The following is a 17,397-nucleotide window of genomic DNA, read 5'->3' on the forward strand; positions in this document are numbered from 1 at the left end:
ATTGTATTGTTAATTATATGGGGGATGTTTTTTTTTGTTTTTTTTTTTTAAACTGTTGTGCCTCAATTTTATTTATTTGTTGCAGTAAATGCTGATCAGTAGTGTAGCACCGTTGCTGACACCAAGCTTTTGCACAAGTATTTATACAAATGCTCCAATACCAAAATCAATACCTGTGTTGCAATGGGATTTGAGCCCATACAAAATGAATGGGATCAAATCACACTGCAAAGAATCGCATGTGATTTTAACAGGAATGTGGCGCAATTCCTGTCTGAATCACATGAGGTTTCCTGCACCGCAGGGCCTGGAGAGAAGGGGGGGGGAGTCCCCTGTCAGCACTATGTCCTCATGTCTCTGCTCTGCACCTTCCATAAACTCTCCATAGACTGTGCAATTTGGGCTGCTCAAAGATGGCCGCTGACGCCTAGAGGAGCAGGCTGCTTTGGAGACAAAAATTCTCCTCTAGATGATGGAAAGCTGGGAAATGCCCCGAGCTCAAATTGGGCAGATTTGCACATTTTCATAGAAAAGAATTGAACGCGCAACTGGCACATTTCTCTGCTCAAATGAAGGGAGTTAAGGTTAGGGGATAATTATTGTTTATTTATTATTACATAGTATTTATTTATGATTATTTTTATTTACTTGTGTAATTAACATTTATTTATTATTATTATCAACCTAACAAAAAATAAATTCATAATAATAAAATACATTATTATTATTATTATTATTATTATTATTATTATTATTATTATTAATAATAATAATAGAAATAAAAGCTGATGGAAAAGCTGAAGCAGAAAAACCTAGCAACAAATAATGCAACAGATTATATTTTTCTCTAAGAACCGCCAAAGCTCAAAAATGGCTAAAAATTCTGTATGAAATGTGCAAAAATTGTGGTACAATATGTGCGAAAAATGCTGGAAAACGATGTGAATGGAGTCTACCAGTGTTAAATAGTTTGTCTCATCCCTGTAACGAATACATTTTGCTAGAGAGCTTATACATTAAAAAAAAAACACCGTCTGAATTACTAGATGAAAACAGAAGGAAAGTCTAAAAACGAAAACTAATGCAGCCATCTAAGAATTGGTAAGCTGCAATATAATAAATGTTTCCTTTTGTGTTTAATACTGCTTTACTGCTCTGGAGGTGCAGAGCGTTGTGTGTAAGGGTTTAACAAGGTGTATTGCAATATTGAGTGTATTCGGTATGGAGTATATTCATAATGTAATGCAATATTGAGTGTATTCGGTATGGAGTATATTCATAATGTAATGCAGTATTGAGTGCACTGCTGTAACAGAGTGTATCCAGAATATAATATAAAGTATCAATTTCACCGAATCCTCCATCTATCAAGAGCAAACATGGCCAAATAACACCCTGCTATATACATTTTATTATTATACAGGATTTATACAGCACCAACAGCTTGTGCATCGCTTTAGAAAATGAAGGTAGGCATTACAGTTACAATACAATTTGATACAAGAGGAAACCGAGGGCTCTGCTCGTTAGAGCTTACAATCTAGGTATTGTTCCTAAAAGCTGTCCATGCGGCCCACAATCAAATTTGAATGTTCATCTTATGGGGTGGGAGAGAAGTCATCTTATAGCACCTGCTGGGGCTGTAGACACCACTGTAGTTAATGTGGACCTGTACACTGTTCATACTGGGAGAATTCACAGGTTTACATTATGTATAACACTAAATGGCCCGTTTTAGACCTGTTCATCTTGTTGCATTGGGTTAAGGCACAAGTGTTAAACTGCAACGCATTGGAATGTAAATAAAGGCTTTTTTTTTTTTTTTTTTTTTTTAGTTTTGGATAGGGTAGAGAGGGAGATTACAACACCTCTAAACTGTTATTGCTATCAGTGCCCCTGTTAGGGAGATTCATTTTATTTTACCTTCACAACTTTGTCTTCTCTTTTCCACTCTGCAACTGACCGCCTCTATGACAGAATCTCTCCCCTGTCCTGCCCTGCCCTGGCCACTTCTGCCTACAACAGTTCGCTTTTATCCACACTAGAATCACTTGCTCTTCTAACCACATGAAGCATCAGGCCCCGACCATTACAACCTTGGCAGACTGACGGCACCAGAAATCTTAAAAGACATAGCCGTGCACTGGAGCGATTGTGACGTAAAACCAAATCTCAGCAAGCTTTCACCCGATATAAATCTGCTTTCTTAACATACAAGTCCTCCCTCCATGCTGCCAAACAAGCTTACTTTGTCACTCTTATTAATACCTTGTCATCCAGTCCTCTTCTCTACTTTTAACTTTCTACTTTCTCCAGCTCCACCTCCACCCAGCAACTCACAGCTTATGAAAATGCCAATCATTTCAAAAACAAGATTGATGCAATTTGTAGGGGCATTTCCACTACACAGACATCTATCCCACTTAGCATACCTTATACTAAACCTCCCTCAACACTTTCCTCTTTTGACCTTGCTGCTACTGAAGAGGTCACTAAGGTTTTCTCAGAAGCCCATCTCACCATTTGCTCCCTGGATCCTGTCCCTTCACAACTACTTCCTATGGTGGCACACATGCAGGTTCGCTCTTGAGCAAGGCTGTGTGCATCCATAGACACACACACACACAGCATGGCTGGGCCCATCCCCCCTGCTCCCTTGTCACTGAATCTGATGGACAGTGGCAGGAGCCGATGGCTTCCACTGCTCTCAGCCAAGCCTGTGAGATCAGAGAGAGGAGAGAGAAGACCTGCAGACGAGCACAGTGCTGAATTGATACAGAACTCAGATAAGTATTTAGGGGGGAGGGGGAGAAACTACTGAAAGGTTTTTTTGTACCTTAGTGCATAGAAAACATTAAAATAAAAAAGTATGACTTAAGAACTTAAGAGAATTTAAAGGATAAGTTCACCTTCGGGAACATGTTACATGTTCCACCCGTTGTTAGGGTGGAACATGTAACATGTTCCCAATGCTGCAGCCACAGCCTGACCCCCCCCCCCCCCACTCCCTATGACAGCAGTATGGGGAGAAGTTCCCTGTACTAGCTGTCACTTTTTAAAAACAGCATGGCCATGTTGGACTCCGCCCACATGACCACGTCTTTCATTTACAGAGTTCTGTGAATGAACTACAAGTCCCAACAGCCTTAGTGGCTGTCCTCTTGTAGTTCTAAATAAACTACCACGGAGCTATGGAGCTCCGTGCTAATTCACTGAATCTTCCTGTCAGTATATCTGCTTGCTTGTACATCCTGTACGGCAAGCAAATATACTGACAGGTCTGCAGGAGACTAAAATGGCACCAGCGTTCTGCTGATCGCGGGTGCAATGCTTTACAGGCTGCTGCAACAAAAATTAATACATGAACATTTTTTTTAGCTGCATAAAAATGGGCATTAATTATTTTTTGTCAAAATGTGAACGTATCCTTTAAGGCAAACCAGTCAATAAACTGGCAACACACAAAAATATCCAAAAAAACAGACATGCAACATTTTTGGCAGTGCAGCACAACACACAATAGTGTATTACCATGCATTAGAGCTGTGAAGCAGAAGTATGTTAGGGAGCCATTCAAAAAGAATGTCACCACAGCAGACAGGTTTGTTTTGGCCCTTAAGGAATTCTCTACTTGTCTTCTCTGAGACCCAATGCCCTGATTTGCAGTCAGGCCCCTACTTCTTGAGGCCAGCCCAAACCTTTTCTTTTATTTTGTTTTAGATGGAGTAGGGAAGTATTAGAATCCCTGTCAGATTTGTACTCTTATTTGGAGATCCATTTGAGAGATTTCCCCTCACTTCCTGTCCTGTTGCTAACAATTCACTATACAGGAAGCGAAAGGAATTCTTCAACAGAGAAACAGAAATAAAGAGCTGACAAGGGTTCTAGCCTTCCCTTACTTCTGTCTGTGTCACCGTTGGATATTTCACTTCAACTATAACTAAAAGGCATTTTTTTTTCATTTTGGAAGGAATGGAGAGGGATTAGAATGCCTGTCAGATTTGTATTGCTGTCTGTGTCCCCATTAGGGAGTCACTCTCTCTATTTGCCCTGTTTGCCATTATCACTGAGAGTGAAAGTGAAAGAAAATCCAAAATGTTGTGTTGTCCTCCAAACAGCAATAGAGGGGATATCTTCCAAAAGGTTCTTGTAACAATTAGGGATTGCCTCTAACTTTGGCTATAGGACAGGAAGTGAAGGGACATCTCTCCAATGGGACACAGATGGCAAACAAAATTGACAGGGGTTATAACCCCCTTACTTTATGCAAAATGTTATGCACTTAGTTCTACTTCGTGAAATTTTGAGTAGACCATAGAAGGATCCTCTGTCAGCTTTTAAATGCTATTTGTGTCCTGGTGAGATTTGTTTCCCCACTTTCTGTTCTAACAACCCTAACCTGGACAGGAAGCATGTATAAATATCCCCAAAGGAGACACAGACAGCAACAGCCGTGGCTACAGTCTCTCACTTTGTTACAATGCTGCACACTGATCACTGGGGGAGAGGAGACTGAGGAAATGCTTCCTCTTGCCTGCAGCAGACTGATGACATCATCTCAGCCTAGGCAAAGTCACTGACTGAAGCTGAAGGATGGCTTTTCAAAACTTTGCTGGAAAATACACAGAATTTACTAAAGAGCCCAAATATATTCCATGGACAATTCTTACTGCTTACTGGCCTTTTATTGATGCCTTTATTGGTGAGGAATCCAGTCAGTGAGAAATTTACAAGGCAACAGTTAAGATTTACAAGGTAACGAAGAAGTAACAATGATATAAAGAAAAGTAGTAAATCTACAAGTGCAAAGAATACTCAACAATAATCTAAAACACCCCATTCGGGACGATGTAGGAGCGAAGCAGGGAAATGCCTTGTTGCATTTTTTTTTTTTCATCACGCTGAAGCCACATGAGACAAAATGTAAAATCCTACACATGGACCTGACACCTGGAGAAGCTCATTTCTTTTTTTTTGTTAAACAGAAATGGTGATATTCCTCTTTATTGCTGATAAGGTCATGCCGCGTGGCCGTGGTGGCTGCACTTGGAGCCGGCCATTAAATTACCAGCAGGTGACAAGTCCCTCTAAGACGCAGGGCTGTGATTTTCCGTAGACGACATGGAGCTGTCAGTGGGATTTGAAATCAGGTTCCCCGTTGGCCCGGAACCGTTACATAAGTCTTATCCGAACGACAGCTCAACCGTCCTAAACTGCAGTTTCCGTGGAAACCAGATCTGATGATTTGTAACGCGGCGAGAAGTGTTAATGCAGCAGTTAATGGTCGTTATGTCACGTTTGTGCAAAGATTTCACACTGGTATATGGGAGCACTCTGGTGATGCTGGCTGACCCTGGCAGACAGGTGGGCAAGAGACAGAGAGCATTGGCAAGTACCCACAGTCGTTGGAGAACACTCACCCACATGGCGGTCAGGTCACCCATTCAGAGACAGTCACCACATACTGCCTGTCGGCAGCTCCACACAATGATAATTTACTCTAATCAAATCTGTCATGATAAAAATAAATGTCCAACCCTGCCACTTCACCTGGGTTAGGCAAACTCCACTGCCAACCCTTACTGTTAAAACCACTCTGATCCCTGCTGCCATGCAGACAAAGCTCCAGTATTGCTGGGTACAGGAATGCAAATGGAAATCCCCTGCTTCCTGCACCCAAACAGCCTCTCTCTAAAGAAATACCTGCACCACCATGTACAGTTGCAAGAAAAAGTATGTGAACCCCTTGGGATTACGTGGAGTTTTGCATGAATTGGGCATAAAATGTGCTCTGAACCTCATCTAAGTCACAACAATAGAAGAACACAGTCTGCTGAACATAATACTACACAAACACTAGATGTTGCCATGGTTTAATTGCACATAACATGTAAACATTCACAGTGCAGGGAGGAAAAAGTATGTGAGGCCCTAGCTTAATGACTTCTCCCAGAGCTAATTGGAGCCGGGAGTGAGCCAACCTTGACTCCAATCAGTGTGATGATATTGGATGTGTTGCTGATGGCTGTCCTGCCCTTAAAAAACGCACACCTGTTTTGGGTTTACTGGTTTCAAGAAGCACTGTCTGATGTGAACCATGCCTCGCAGAAAAGAGCTCTCAGAAGACCTATGATCAAGAATTGTTGACTTGCATGAAGCTGGAAAGGGTTACAAAAGTATCTCCAAAAGCCTTGATGTTCATGTGTCCACGGTAAGACAGACTGTCTACAAATGGAGAAAGATTAGCACTGTTGCTACTCTAAACCATATAAATGCTGCGCTACATTCAAAAATAAAAGTGAATGTGGAATCCAATGACATAAATCAATATAGTGACAATAAAAAACCATATAAATGCTGCGCTATATTCAAACTAATTAAAGTGAATGTGGAATTAAATAACTTAAATAAACCAATAGCAATAATAATAAATATAAAAAATTGTGCTTAGTGATAACACAAAAATAATGGCAAAACACAAACTAAAATCAATACGCATGTGCATAAAAATGCACATACATATATTACACGTGCAAAATGTGAAGTGAGGTCAATCTAAATAATACACACAAAACTCAAAATCCAATAATGGAATATTAAGGTGAAAAAAGTCCAATAATGAAATATTAAAGGTGAAGAAATTTTGGTTTTGGTAAACTGTGTTTCCAATATGCTGTAAGGTGACCACAGGTGAAACAAAACGTGCAGGTATCTGGGTGTAGATAACTTGTGAATCCAACCACCTTCTGGATTAGCCTCTCACCTCATCACTTCGACCCTTGCGGGTCACAGAGCAGTATGGATCTCTCTCACAGATCCTCCAGGCACCACAGCACTCCAAAACCACTTCTCAGGATACAATATTCCCACTCAGCTCTTCTCCAAGTGTAGATGAAATATCACTTTCCCAGAATAAAACAAATGGATCCTCCCATAGTGTAGTAAGTTTATTATACCATAGGAACATCACATGTATAATAAAAAAGCACTCACGTAGCAGCCAGTCCACATTAAACCCTCATGCTCTCAAATGAGGATATGTGTATGTAAGTTGGGTGTACAGCTGAGTCCACAGGTGTACCAAGATGGCCGCCACGCCGGAAATACGTCACCGCGCTACGCCGACGCGTTACGTCACAATGTCACGTGACTTCATCAGGGCCCTGGTGAAGTCACGTGACATTGTGACGTAACGCGTCGGCGTAGCGCGGTGACGTATTTCCGGCGTGGCGGCCATCTTGGTACACCTGTGGACTCAGCTGTACACCCAACTTACATACACATATCCTCATTTGAGAGCATGAGGGTTTAATGTGGACTGGCTGCTACGTGAGTGCTTTTTTATTATACATGTGATGTTCCTATGGTATAATAAACTTACTACACTATGGGAGGATCCATTTGTTTTATTCTGGGAAAGTGATATTTCATCTACACTTGGAGAAGAGCTGAGTGGGAATATTGTATCCTGAGAAGTGGTTTTGGAGTGCTGTGGTGCCTGGAGGATCTGTGAGAGAGATCCATACTGCTCTGTGACCCGCAAGGGTCGAAGTGATGAGGTGAGAGGCTAATCCAGAAGGTGGTTGGATTCACAAGTTATCTACACCCAGATACCTGCACGTTTTGTTTCACCTGTGGTCACCTTACAGCATATTGGAAACACAGTTTACCAAAACCAAAATTTCTTCACCTTTAATATTTCATTATTGGACTTTTTTCACCTTAATATTCCATTATTGGATTTTGAGTTTTGTGTGTATTATTTAGATTGACCTCACTTCACATTTTGCACGTGTAATATATGTATGTGCATTTTTATGCACATGCGTATTGATTTTAGTTTGTGTTTTGCCATTATTTTTGTGTTATCACTAAGCACAATTTTTTATATTTATTATTATTGCTATTGGTTTATTTAAGTTATTTAATTCCACATTCACTTTAATTAGTTTGAATATAGCGCAGCATTTATATGGTTTTTTATTGTCACTATATTGATTTATGTCATTGGATTCCACATTCACTTTTATTTTTGAATGTAGCGCAGCATTTATATGGTTTATATTCACTTGATCACTGGTATATGATTTAATGCTAGCAGCTGTTTGGGGTTCATTTATTTTATTTGTTAATTGTTTAAACACATTATTTGGAGCGCAGGAGGGTCACACCACTATTACTGTTGCTACTCTCCCTAGGCGCGGTCGTCCTGTAAAAATGACTGCAAGAGCACAGCGCAGAATGCTGCATGAGGTAAAGAAGAAGCCCAGAGTGTCAGCTAAAGACCTACAGAAATCTCTGGCACATGCTAACATTTTTGTTGACACATCTACAATAAGGAAAACATTAAACAAGAATGGAGTACATGGGAGGACACCACGGAGGAAGCCATTGCTGTCCAAACAGAATATTGCAGCACGTTTGAAGTTTGCAAAAGAGCACCTGGATGTTCCACAGCACTACTGGCAAAATATACTGTGGACAGATGAAACCAAGATGGAGTTGTTTGGGAAGAACACACAACACTATGTGTGGAGAAAAAAATTCACAGCACACCAACATCAAAACCTCATCCCCACTGTAAAACATGGCGGAGGGAGCATCATGGTTTGGGGCTGCTTTGCTGCCTCAGGGCCTGGACGGATTGTTGTCATTGATGGGAAAATGAATTCCAGAGTTTATCAAGACATTTTGCAGGAAAACGTACGACCATCTGTCCACCAACTGAAGCTCCGCAGAGGATGGGTGATGCAACAGGACAATGACCCAAAGCATACAAGTAATTCAACAAAACAATGGCTGCAACAGCACAGAATACGCCTTCTGGAGTGGCCCAGTCAGAGTCCTGACCTCAACCCGATTGAAATGCTGTGGCATGACCTTAAGAGAGCGATTCACACCAGACATCCCAAGAATATTGCTACACTGAAACAGTTTTGTGAAGAGGAGTGGTCCAAAATTACTCCAGATCGTTGTGCAGGTCTGATCTGCAACTACATGAAACGTTTGGTTGAGGTTATTGCTGCCAAAGGAGGGTCAACCAGTTATTAAGTCCAAAGGTTCACATACTTTTTCCTCCCTGCACTGTGAATGTTTACATGTTATGTGCAATTAAACCATGGCAACATCTAATGTTTGTGTAGTATTATGTTCAGCAGACTGTGTTCTTCTATTGTTGTGACTTAGATGACGTTCAGAGCACATTTTATGCCCAATTTATGCAAAAATCCACGTAATCCCAAGGGGTTCACATACTTTTTCTTGCAACTGTATCTTGTACACAGTATAAAGCAGAGTTCCTCAACCTTTTTTTCAGTTTCAACCTTTGAAAATATGCAAAAATCATGAGGCACCCCAGTCCCGAGACATCGGAATCCCCTGTTTCACATCAGAGTCTTCTGCCCCCTCCCCTCACCTTTACATAAGAATCTTCAGTTAGACCCCCCCCATCCTTTTAGGTCTTCACTTTCTCCAACCCTAGTTCCTATCACCCCTTGACATCAGGGTCCTCATCCTGCCTTTTCCTTCTTCATCACACATCAGATTCCACAGTCATACCTCCCCTCCTTCCACATCTCCCTTCACACCAGCACAATCCTGGAGGCAGTGCAGCACCCCTGCCAACCCCAGATAGCACATCCATTGGCTCCCTGGTTGAGAAACAATGGTATAGACGCCTTTATTGAGACCATATTAACCCCTTTATGCTCCAGTAACACATGTGCGGCAGCCAAAAAGATGGCCTTCAACATCCACATGCTGCATATTTGCGCCACTGGGTGGCCAATTTTTTATGTGCTGGGAGACCACTCACTGTATGCTCCCAAGCTATGGAAGACAGTTATCAGTCCTGACTAAAACATCGATAGCTGGCGAGACTAGATTCTGTTCATGTGCCCACTGTGACAGCCAATCACAGTGGTCACATATACGCTGATCCTTCCTGCTCCCCTGAGTGTTCAGAACTTTTAAAAGGGACCCCAGGGTGGGCGGGAAAGGGTTAAATGTATTTATAAATGTATAAGATGATCCTAGCAGAAAAAGTGAACAGTCATATATTTGTGGCTTAGTAGTTAGCACTTCTGCCTTTCTGGGACTGGGGGTCCTTGGTTCAAATCCAGGTTAAGACACTACCTTTCCTTGTAGTTGTGTGGGTTTTCTCTGGTACTCTGGATTCCACCCACACCCCCAAAGACATACTGGTGGGTTAACTGGCTCCTTTCCAAAGTAGCCCTAGTATGGGTATGAGTAACAGGATTCCCCCAAAAAGATGCACCTGCTATTCAGCAGTTTTGGGGATGTGTATACAACCATGCTTCATGTTATACTGGAAATGTGGGTGTAACATGAAACATGGCCCAAAAAGCCTTTAAAGCTCTTCTCTATGTACATCAGCCTTGTTGTCAGTAATTGCAGGGGACTCTTCGAGGGTGGGGATTTGAGCTGCAGGGGAGGGGCTCTAAATGTAACCTTACACTTATGGGGTTCCTGAAGCACTGCACCAAGGATAGTTTTGTCTTTTAGTTATTATGATAAGCTGGTTAAATTTGTCTGATAAATTCTTGAAGTTATAGGAGTTTGTGGTGGCCCCGACTGTTGGCTATTCCACATTTACTTTACTGGGCAGCAAAGTGGCTAAATGGCTAGCATTTCTGCCTGGCAGTACTAGGGTCGTTGGTTCGAATCCCAACCACAGCACCACCTGCCTGAAATTTGCATGTTCTCCCTGTGCCTGCGTGGGTTTCCTTTGGGTACTCCGATTTCCTCCCACACTCCAAAGACATGCTGATAGGATAAATAGATCCTGTCTAAATTGGCTCTAGAATGTGTATGTATGAATGTACATTAGGGACCTTAGATTGTACACCCCTTGAGGGTTAGGGACTGATGTGAATGTACAATATATATGTAGAGCGCTGCATAAATTTACGGCGCTATATAAGTACCTGAAATAAATAAATTATTTACTAACGCTGAGGATAAAAGTGAAGTAAATGAGCGCAACACAAAGCGCATTTCAGTGCTTTCTGGAAATCTTCCCACCAACAGATATACAAAAGTCAGGCCCTGATTCAACACCCCACCCAATCCTGGAATATTCCTTTTTGGATGGATTTCCACATTCAACGTGTAAATAAGAAATGCGTCAGATACTCACTACCCTTCGATCAGCCATGTGCACTTTGTCTTGTACTTGTAGTTGATTGGTCCATCGGTGAGGAATCCTGAGGGCTCCGTCAACCTGGAAAACACAGACGTGACAAGATTACTATTACAGAACGAAGACGGCATCATTGATCGATCTGTGCGATATTTTTAGTTCCTCTATTTAAATGTTCCACTGCAAAAAATAGCACAGGCCTAAAAGGACGAGCTGTGTTCACTGTGCATCGGTGTGGAGTTTGTGTGACTTTTCCCCATGTGCTGTCCCAATGCAATTGTAATCACCATTCACATCACAGATAATAGGCTGAAATCACAAAGCTAAATGCACCAGGATCTTTATCTTCAAAAAAAGGGACAGTTATATGATGAGAGAAGCAAAGGGAAGCAAAAATGACAGTCAACATAGTGGAAAATAAGGATCCTCATTCCTGTATAAAGACTTTTTCACACTACAGTTGCAAGAAAAAGTATGTGAACCCCTTGGGATTACGTGGAGTTTTGCATGAATTGGGCATAAAATGTGCTCTGAACGTCATCTAAGTCACAACAATAGAAGAACACAGTCTGCTGAACATAATACTACACAAACATTAGATGTTGCCATGGTTTAATTGCACATAACATGTAAACATTCACAGTGCAGGGAGGAAAAAGTATGTGAACCTTTGGACTTAATAACTGGTTGACCCTCCTTTGGGAGCAATAAGCTCAACCAAACGTTTCCTGTAGTTGCAGATCAGACCTGCACAACGATCTGGAGTCATTTTGGACCACTCCTCTTCACAAAACTGTTTCAGTGTAGCAATATTCTTAGGATGTCTGGTGTGAATCGCTCTCTTAAGGTCATGCCACAGCATTTCAATCGGGTTGAGGTCAGGACTCTGACTGGGCCACTCCAGAAGGCGTATTCTGTGCTGTTGCAGCCATTGTTTTGTTGAATTACTTGTTTGCTTTGGGTCATTGTTCTGTTGCATCACCCATCCTCTGCGGAGCTTCAGTTGGCGGACAGATGGTCGTACGTTTTCCTGCAAAATGTCTTTGATAAACTCTGGAATTCATTTTCCCATCAATGACAACAATCCATCCAGGCCCTGAGGCAGCAAAGCAGCCCCAAACCATGATGCTCCCCCCGCCATGTTTTACAGTGGGGATGAGGTTTTGATGTTGGTGTGCTGTGAATTTTTTTCTCCGCACATAGTGTTGTGTGTTCTTCCCAAACAACTCAATCTTGGTTTCATCTGTCCACAGTATATTCTGCCAGTAGTGCTGTGGAACATCCAGGTGCTCTTTTGCAAACTTCAAACGTGCTGCAATATTCTGTTTGGACAGCAATGGCTTCCTCCGTGGTGTCCTCCCATGTACTCCATTCTTGTTTAATGTTTTCCTTATTGTAGATGTGTCAACAAAAATGTTAGCATGTGCCAGAGATTTCTGTAGGTCTTTAGCTGACACTCTGGGATTCTTCTTTACCTCATGCAGCATTCTGCGCTGTGCTCTTGCAGTCATTTTTACAGGACGACCACGCCTAGGGAGAGTAGCAACAGTGCTAAACTTTCTCCATTTGTAGACAGTCTGTCTTACCGTGGACACATGAACATCAAGGCTTTTGGAGATACTTTTGTAACCCTTTCCAGCTTCATGCAAGTCAACAATTCTTGATCATAGGTCTTCTGAGAGCTCTTTTCTGCGAGGCATGGTTCACATCAGACAGTGCTTCTTGAAACCAGTAAACCCAAAACAGGTGTGTGTTTTTTAAGGGCAGGACAGCTGTCAGCAACACATCCAATATCATCACACTGATTGGAGTCAAGGTTGGCTCACTCCTGGCTCCAATTAGCTCTGGGAGAAGTCATTAAGCTAGGGCCTCACATACTTTTTCCTCCCTGCACTGTGAATGTTTACATGTTATGTGCAATTAAACCATGGCAACATCTAATGTGTGTGTAGTATTATGTTCAGCAGACTGTGTTCTTCAAATTGTTGTGACTTAGATGACGTTCAGAGCACATTTTATGCCCAATTCATGCAAAACTCCACGTAATCCCAAGGAGTTCACATACTTTTTCTTGCAACTGTATATGCGGTGACAGGGGTTTTTTTGCGCCTGATCAACACAAGTCACTGCAAGGGCACAAAGAAAACAAATGTTTACTATGTGAGCTGTTCACACCACTGTGCTGCCTTGCAGTGTTTTGTGTTAAAATGCAGACTTGCTGCACCAGTACTCACCTGAAGTCACCATGGGGTTTATTTACTAAAGCTGGAGAGTCCAAAATCAGACTCCCTTCTGCATAGAAACCAATCAGCTTCCAGGTTTCATTGCCAAAGCTTCATTGAATAAGCTGAGGTTAGAAGCTGATTGGTTTCTAGGCAGAAGGGAGTCTGATTTTGGACTCTCCAGCTTTAGTAAATAAACCCCCATATGTCACCACACCACTGCTGGGAATGAATGAAATCTCAATTCAAAGCAGTGTTAAACCCCAAACCAAAATGTAATATACTGCAGCTTACATCATTAGATGTGGCAGCTGCATTAGTCCTCTATTCTTAGGCTTTTTTCCCCCTCTGTTTTCACCTGGTGATCTTGCCAGTAACACACCTCCTGTATTAGAGTGCCTCCACTCTGGATGAAGGAGCATAGGGGGCACAGCAGATAGTAGTTGGGGGAAAGGGGAGTGTTAAATGTATTAGCAGATTAAATACACTAACAAATTGAGGCCAAGATCCAGCTCACACTTTATAATTAGCTTCAGTAAACAGTATATTCCTTTTGGGAAAACGGTTTTACATAAAGAGAAGCTGATCACTGTCAGCACCCCTGTCAGTGGTAAATGGTTTGTCTCATCTTTGTAAACAGATATATTCTTCTGCAGAGCTTGTGCTTTTGAAAAAACAATGGACTTTCTGGCTATATCACCAACTGAAAATAGAAAAAAGCGTAAAAAAGAACATGAATGCAGCCATCACATCTAAGAACTGATAAGCTGCGATATAATAAATGTTTGCTTTTGTGCTTATCTTTTTTTTTTACTTTATTGCAATGTAACAAAGCAAAGTATGACCAGCATATGATTGAGACCAGCCAGTATGCAATATCAATTAAAAAATTAAATTTAATGTGATAAAAATAAATGCACGAATATCATTACAGTAGGAGGCTAAATAATAAACCAACATTTCATTGTCCCCTTCCCTTTTCCCCAACAGCACTGCATACAATATACCTTTTTGGAGATTTTCTATGCAGTAATGGGACCTCAAAGCTCCGGATTCTTTGAGTAATGTGAAGGGCAAACAACAGGGATGGAATCCATGGAGAAGTGATGTCACCTACCGTCCTCTACACCTCCATGCAATTGTCGGGGTGGGGGGATTTACCTCCATCCAGTTGCACCAGAGGTTAGAGCTAGAGCAGGAGCTTAGTGGTCACATGGCCACCTAGAAGAACTCTGGGGGGGAGGGCATTCACATTGGGATTTGGTATAAAATATATGCAGAACCGTGGGGTAAGGTTACCAGATTATTAAAATAAAATCCAGGGACCACTTATAACCACAAAACCCAGAGACTTTTTAGAACAAAAGCCAGACATTCTCAGTATAAAGACAGATTTCGGCTCTGCTGATTCTCCGCTGCCCAGTCCCCTCTCTCTGACCCGCACTCACCCTCCGCTATAGCATTTCCATGTTACGCACCAAGTGTGCCGTCTGCTAGTTGCTCTGCTCCTGTACGGACCGCGCTCACCTTCCTACTGCTCAATTCTGAACACCAGATGTAATGTCTGCACCAGACACTACCATAATATATACAAATGAACTGGAAGTGACAGTTGATGGTGCCCTTCCACTTTGCTTTCTGGCTTCCCCGTGCATCTTGGAATATCTCATACCTCCAATAAAAGTGAAGCTAGCTCTGAATAAATGTCCCTCAAAAGCTACAGGTGTTAGTGAGCATTGTCATAGACGTCTATGGAGGCTGTGGAGATGCATTGAAGCACCAAGAAAGTGACATGGGATATAGGTGTCCATTTATGAACCAGCAGTAATAGATCGCTGCTCAGTTCTCCGGCATTCTCGGAGAACACAGTTCTCCTGTGAATGCAGTTTATGAAGCAGTTCTCCAAACGAAGGGAGAACGGTCTCCAAACGCTGGAGAACGGTCTACAAACTCTGAAAAACGGCTCATTTTACTATAATCTCGCGAGATTACAGTAAAAGATCAGTTTACTAAGCAGAGGTAAATTATCTCTGCTTAGTTTTCGGTCCCTCTGATTCTCCAGCTCTGGGCTGGAGAATCTGGAGGGAGAACACAGATCTCCAGAGAAGGGTTGACATGATCTCCTGAGTGTCATAAACTGTGAATGACCAGAAAATAGCTGAGATCTGTTGAATCGCAGCTATTCTCTGTGTCATAAACGGACACCATAGTTTTTGAAACAAAGCAAACACAACAGTGTGAACAGGACTGTAGGGCAACTATTTCAATTAATGAGAGGAGCAATGATTGGCATGCAGATCGCTCTAAAAAGTGTGTCAAATGCCACATTTTGAGGCAAGTATAAACGAGGACTTAGGATGTTGCACTGCATTTTACGGTGTTTTTAAACACTTTTCTGTACAGGCCAAATCAAAGGTAAAAATAGTAACATGGCACAGAGATCTGCTGATCACTGGTGCAATATTTTAAAGGCTCCTGAAACAAAAAATAATTTAAAAAAATAAATAAATAAATGTACATTTTTTTTTACTTGCAAATAAATGTGCATGTATTATTTTTTGTAAAAAGGTGAATTTATTTAATTTGCAGAGATTTTCTCTCACTTCCTGCTATGGGACAATAAGTGAAAGGAAATCTCCCCAATGGGACACAGATGGCAAAAAAATAAACTGACAGGGATTATAATCCTCCCTTACTCAATCCAAAATGAAAAAATGTTTTGCCTATAATTCTACTTTAAAGGATGCAACTAGCTACACATAAAATGTTATCAAACTGTACAATATCACACCACATAAAAAAAAAGAAGACCCAAACGTCCACCTGGTTACTTTAAAACATAAAAATGCAACAAAATTGGGAATATATTACAGCTATATAAATTAATAATAATAATAATAGTCATCATGTGTGACTGTGGGGGGACATTAGAGTGTAAGCTCCTCTGGTGCAGAGACTGATGTGACTGGTTCAGTATTCTCTGTACAGCACTATGGCTAGAAATATGTATAATAATAATATGTGACCGAGGTGGGACATTAGAGTGTAAGCTCCTCTGGTGCAGAGACTGATGTGACTGGTTCAGTACTCTCTGTACAGCACTGTGGCTATAAATATGTATTATAATAATAATGTGTGACTGTGGTGGGACATTAGAGTGTAAGCTCCTCTGGTGCAGAGACTGATGTGGTTCTCTCTTGAAGAGGAATGTATTTTCATGAAATAAATCAATAACAAAGACATGAAGAGGTTTCCTTGGTATTTTTATCCCTCCATCCAGGAAATCCTTCTCTCATGTGGTGACAGACAGGCATTATCCCATGTGCTGCATACACACAGAATCAACTAAGTGACTTTAATTTGGTTTTCATTAAATCATTCAGCAAGGGGCAGCACAATATTTTGGCAAGTCACCAAATATCGGCATCCTTAACAACCACTTTCACCTCGGCTGGGTGCGTCAGCACAGCGAGCTGAACAATCTGCGGATAGGAGGAGTGAGCAATAGGGGGGGATCTAGGCCGCATTATGGCAGTGGGGTCCAGGCGCAGCACACGCGTGTGGTTTAATGAAAGAATTGACAGCGTGAAAGGGGGCAGAATTGGCTCCCTGCCACGTCTGACATCTGACAGGAGAGCATATACTGTACCAACTGAGAAGGTCTCCCCGTGCAGCACTTAGAGATGACAGAAAATGAGATGAAGGGAAAATGGAGGTGCACAGCTGGCACAGGCGTGTGGCTCTGGAGCCAGCAGTAAAGCTGAACAGCACTTATAATCCCTACAGGGGGTCGAAAGCTGTGGCTGTTGGAGGTAGAAAGAAAAATAAAATCGCCATCTAATGTAGTTATGCATTACAAAAAAAAAATTGATGGAATACAAGTTTCCATACAGCTAGTTTAAGTACCCTGATCTGTCTTTATATAAGCTTCCAGAAATCCTCTGCACAACAAAATTCAGACAGGAAGAAGCAGGGACAGCACTCTGCAACTTTATGGTGCTGTCAGTCTAACAC

General features: G+C 41.7%; 1 protein-coding gene across 2 annotated transcripts in view; it reads right to left on the reverse strand.

Moving 5' to 3' along the window:
• Nucleotides 1-17,397, reverse strand: part of ATRNL1 (attractin like 1) — an 857,293-nt gene that overhangs the window by 696,434 nt on the left and 143,462 nt on the right. For both annotated transcript variants that reach the window (XM_089653036.1, XM_089653035.1), the window contains exon 2: nt 11,159-11,242. In XM_089653036.1, coding sequence (XP_089509162.1) covers nt 11,159-11,242 — 84 coding nt within the window. The remainder of the gene's footprint in view (nt 1-11,158; nt 11,243-17,397) is intronic.

The sequence above is a fragment of the Staurois parvus genome, unplaced genomic scaffold (genome assembly GCF_062004578.1).
Source record: "Staurois parvus isolate SC_StPar_1 unplaced genomic scaffold, SC_StPar_1.0 ptg000697l, whole genome shotgun sequence".
Classification (NCBI taxonomy): Eukaryota; Metazoa; Chordata; class Amphibia; order Anura; family Ranidae; genus Staurois; species Staurois parvus.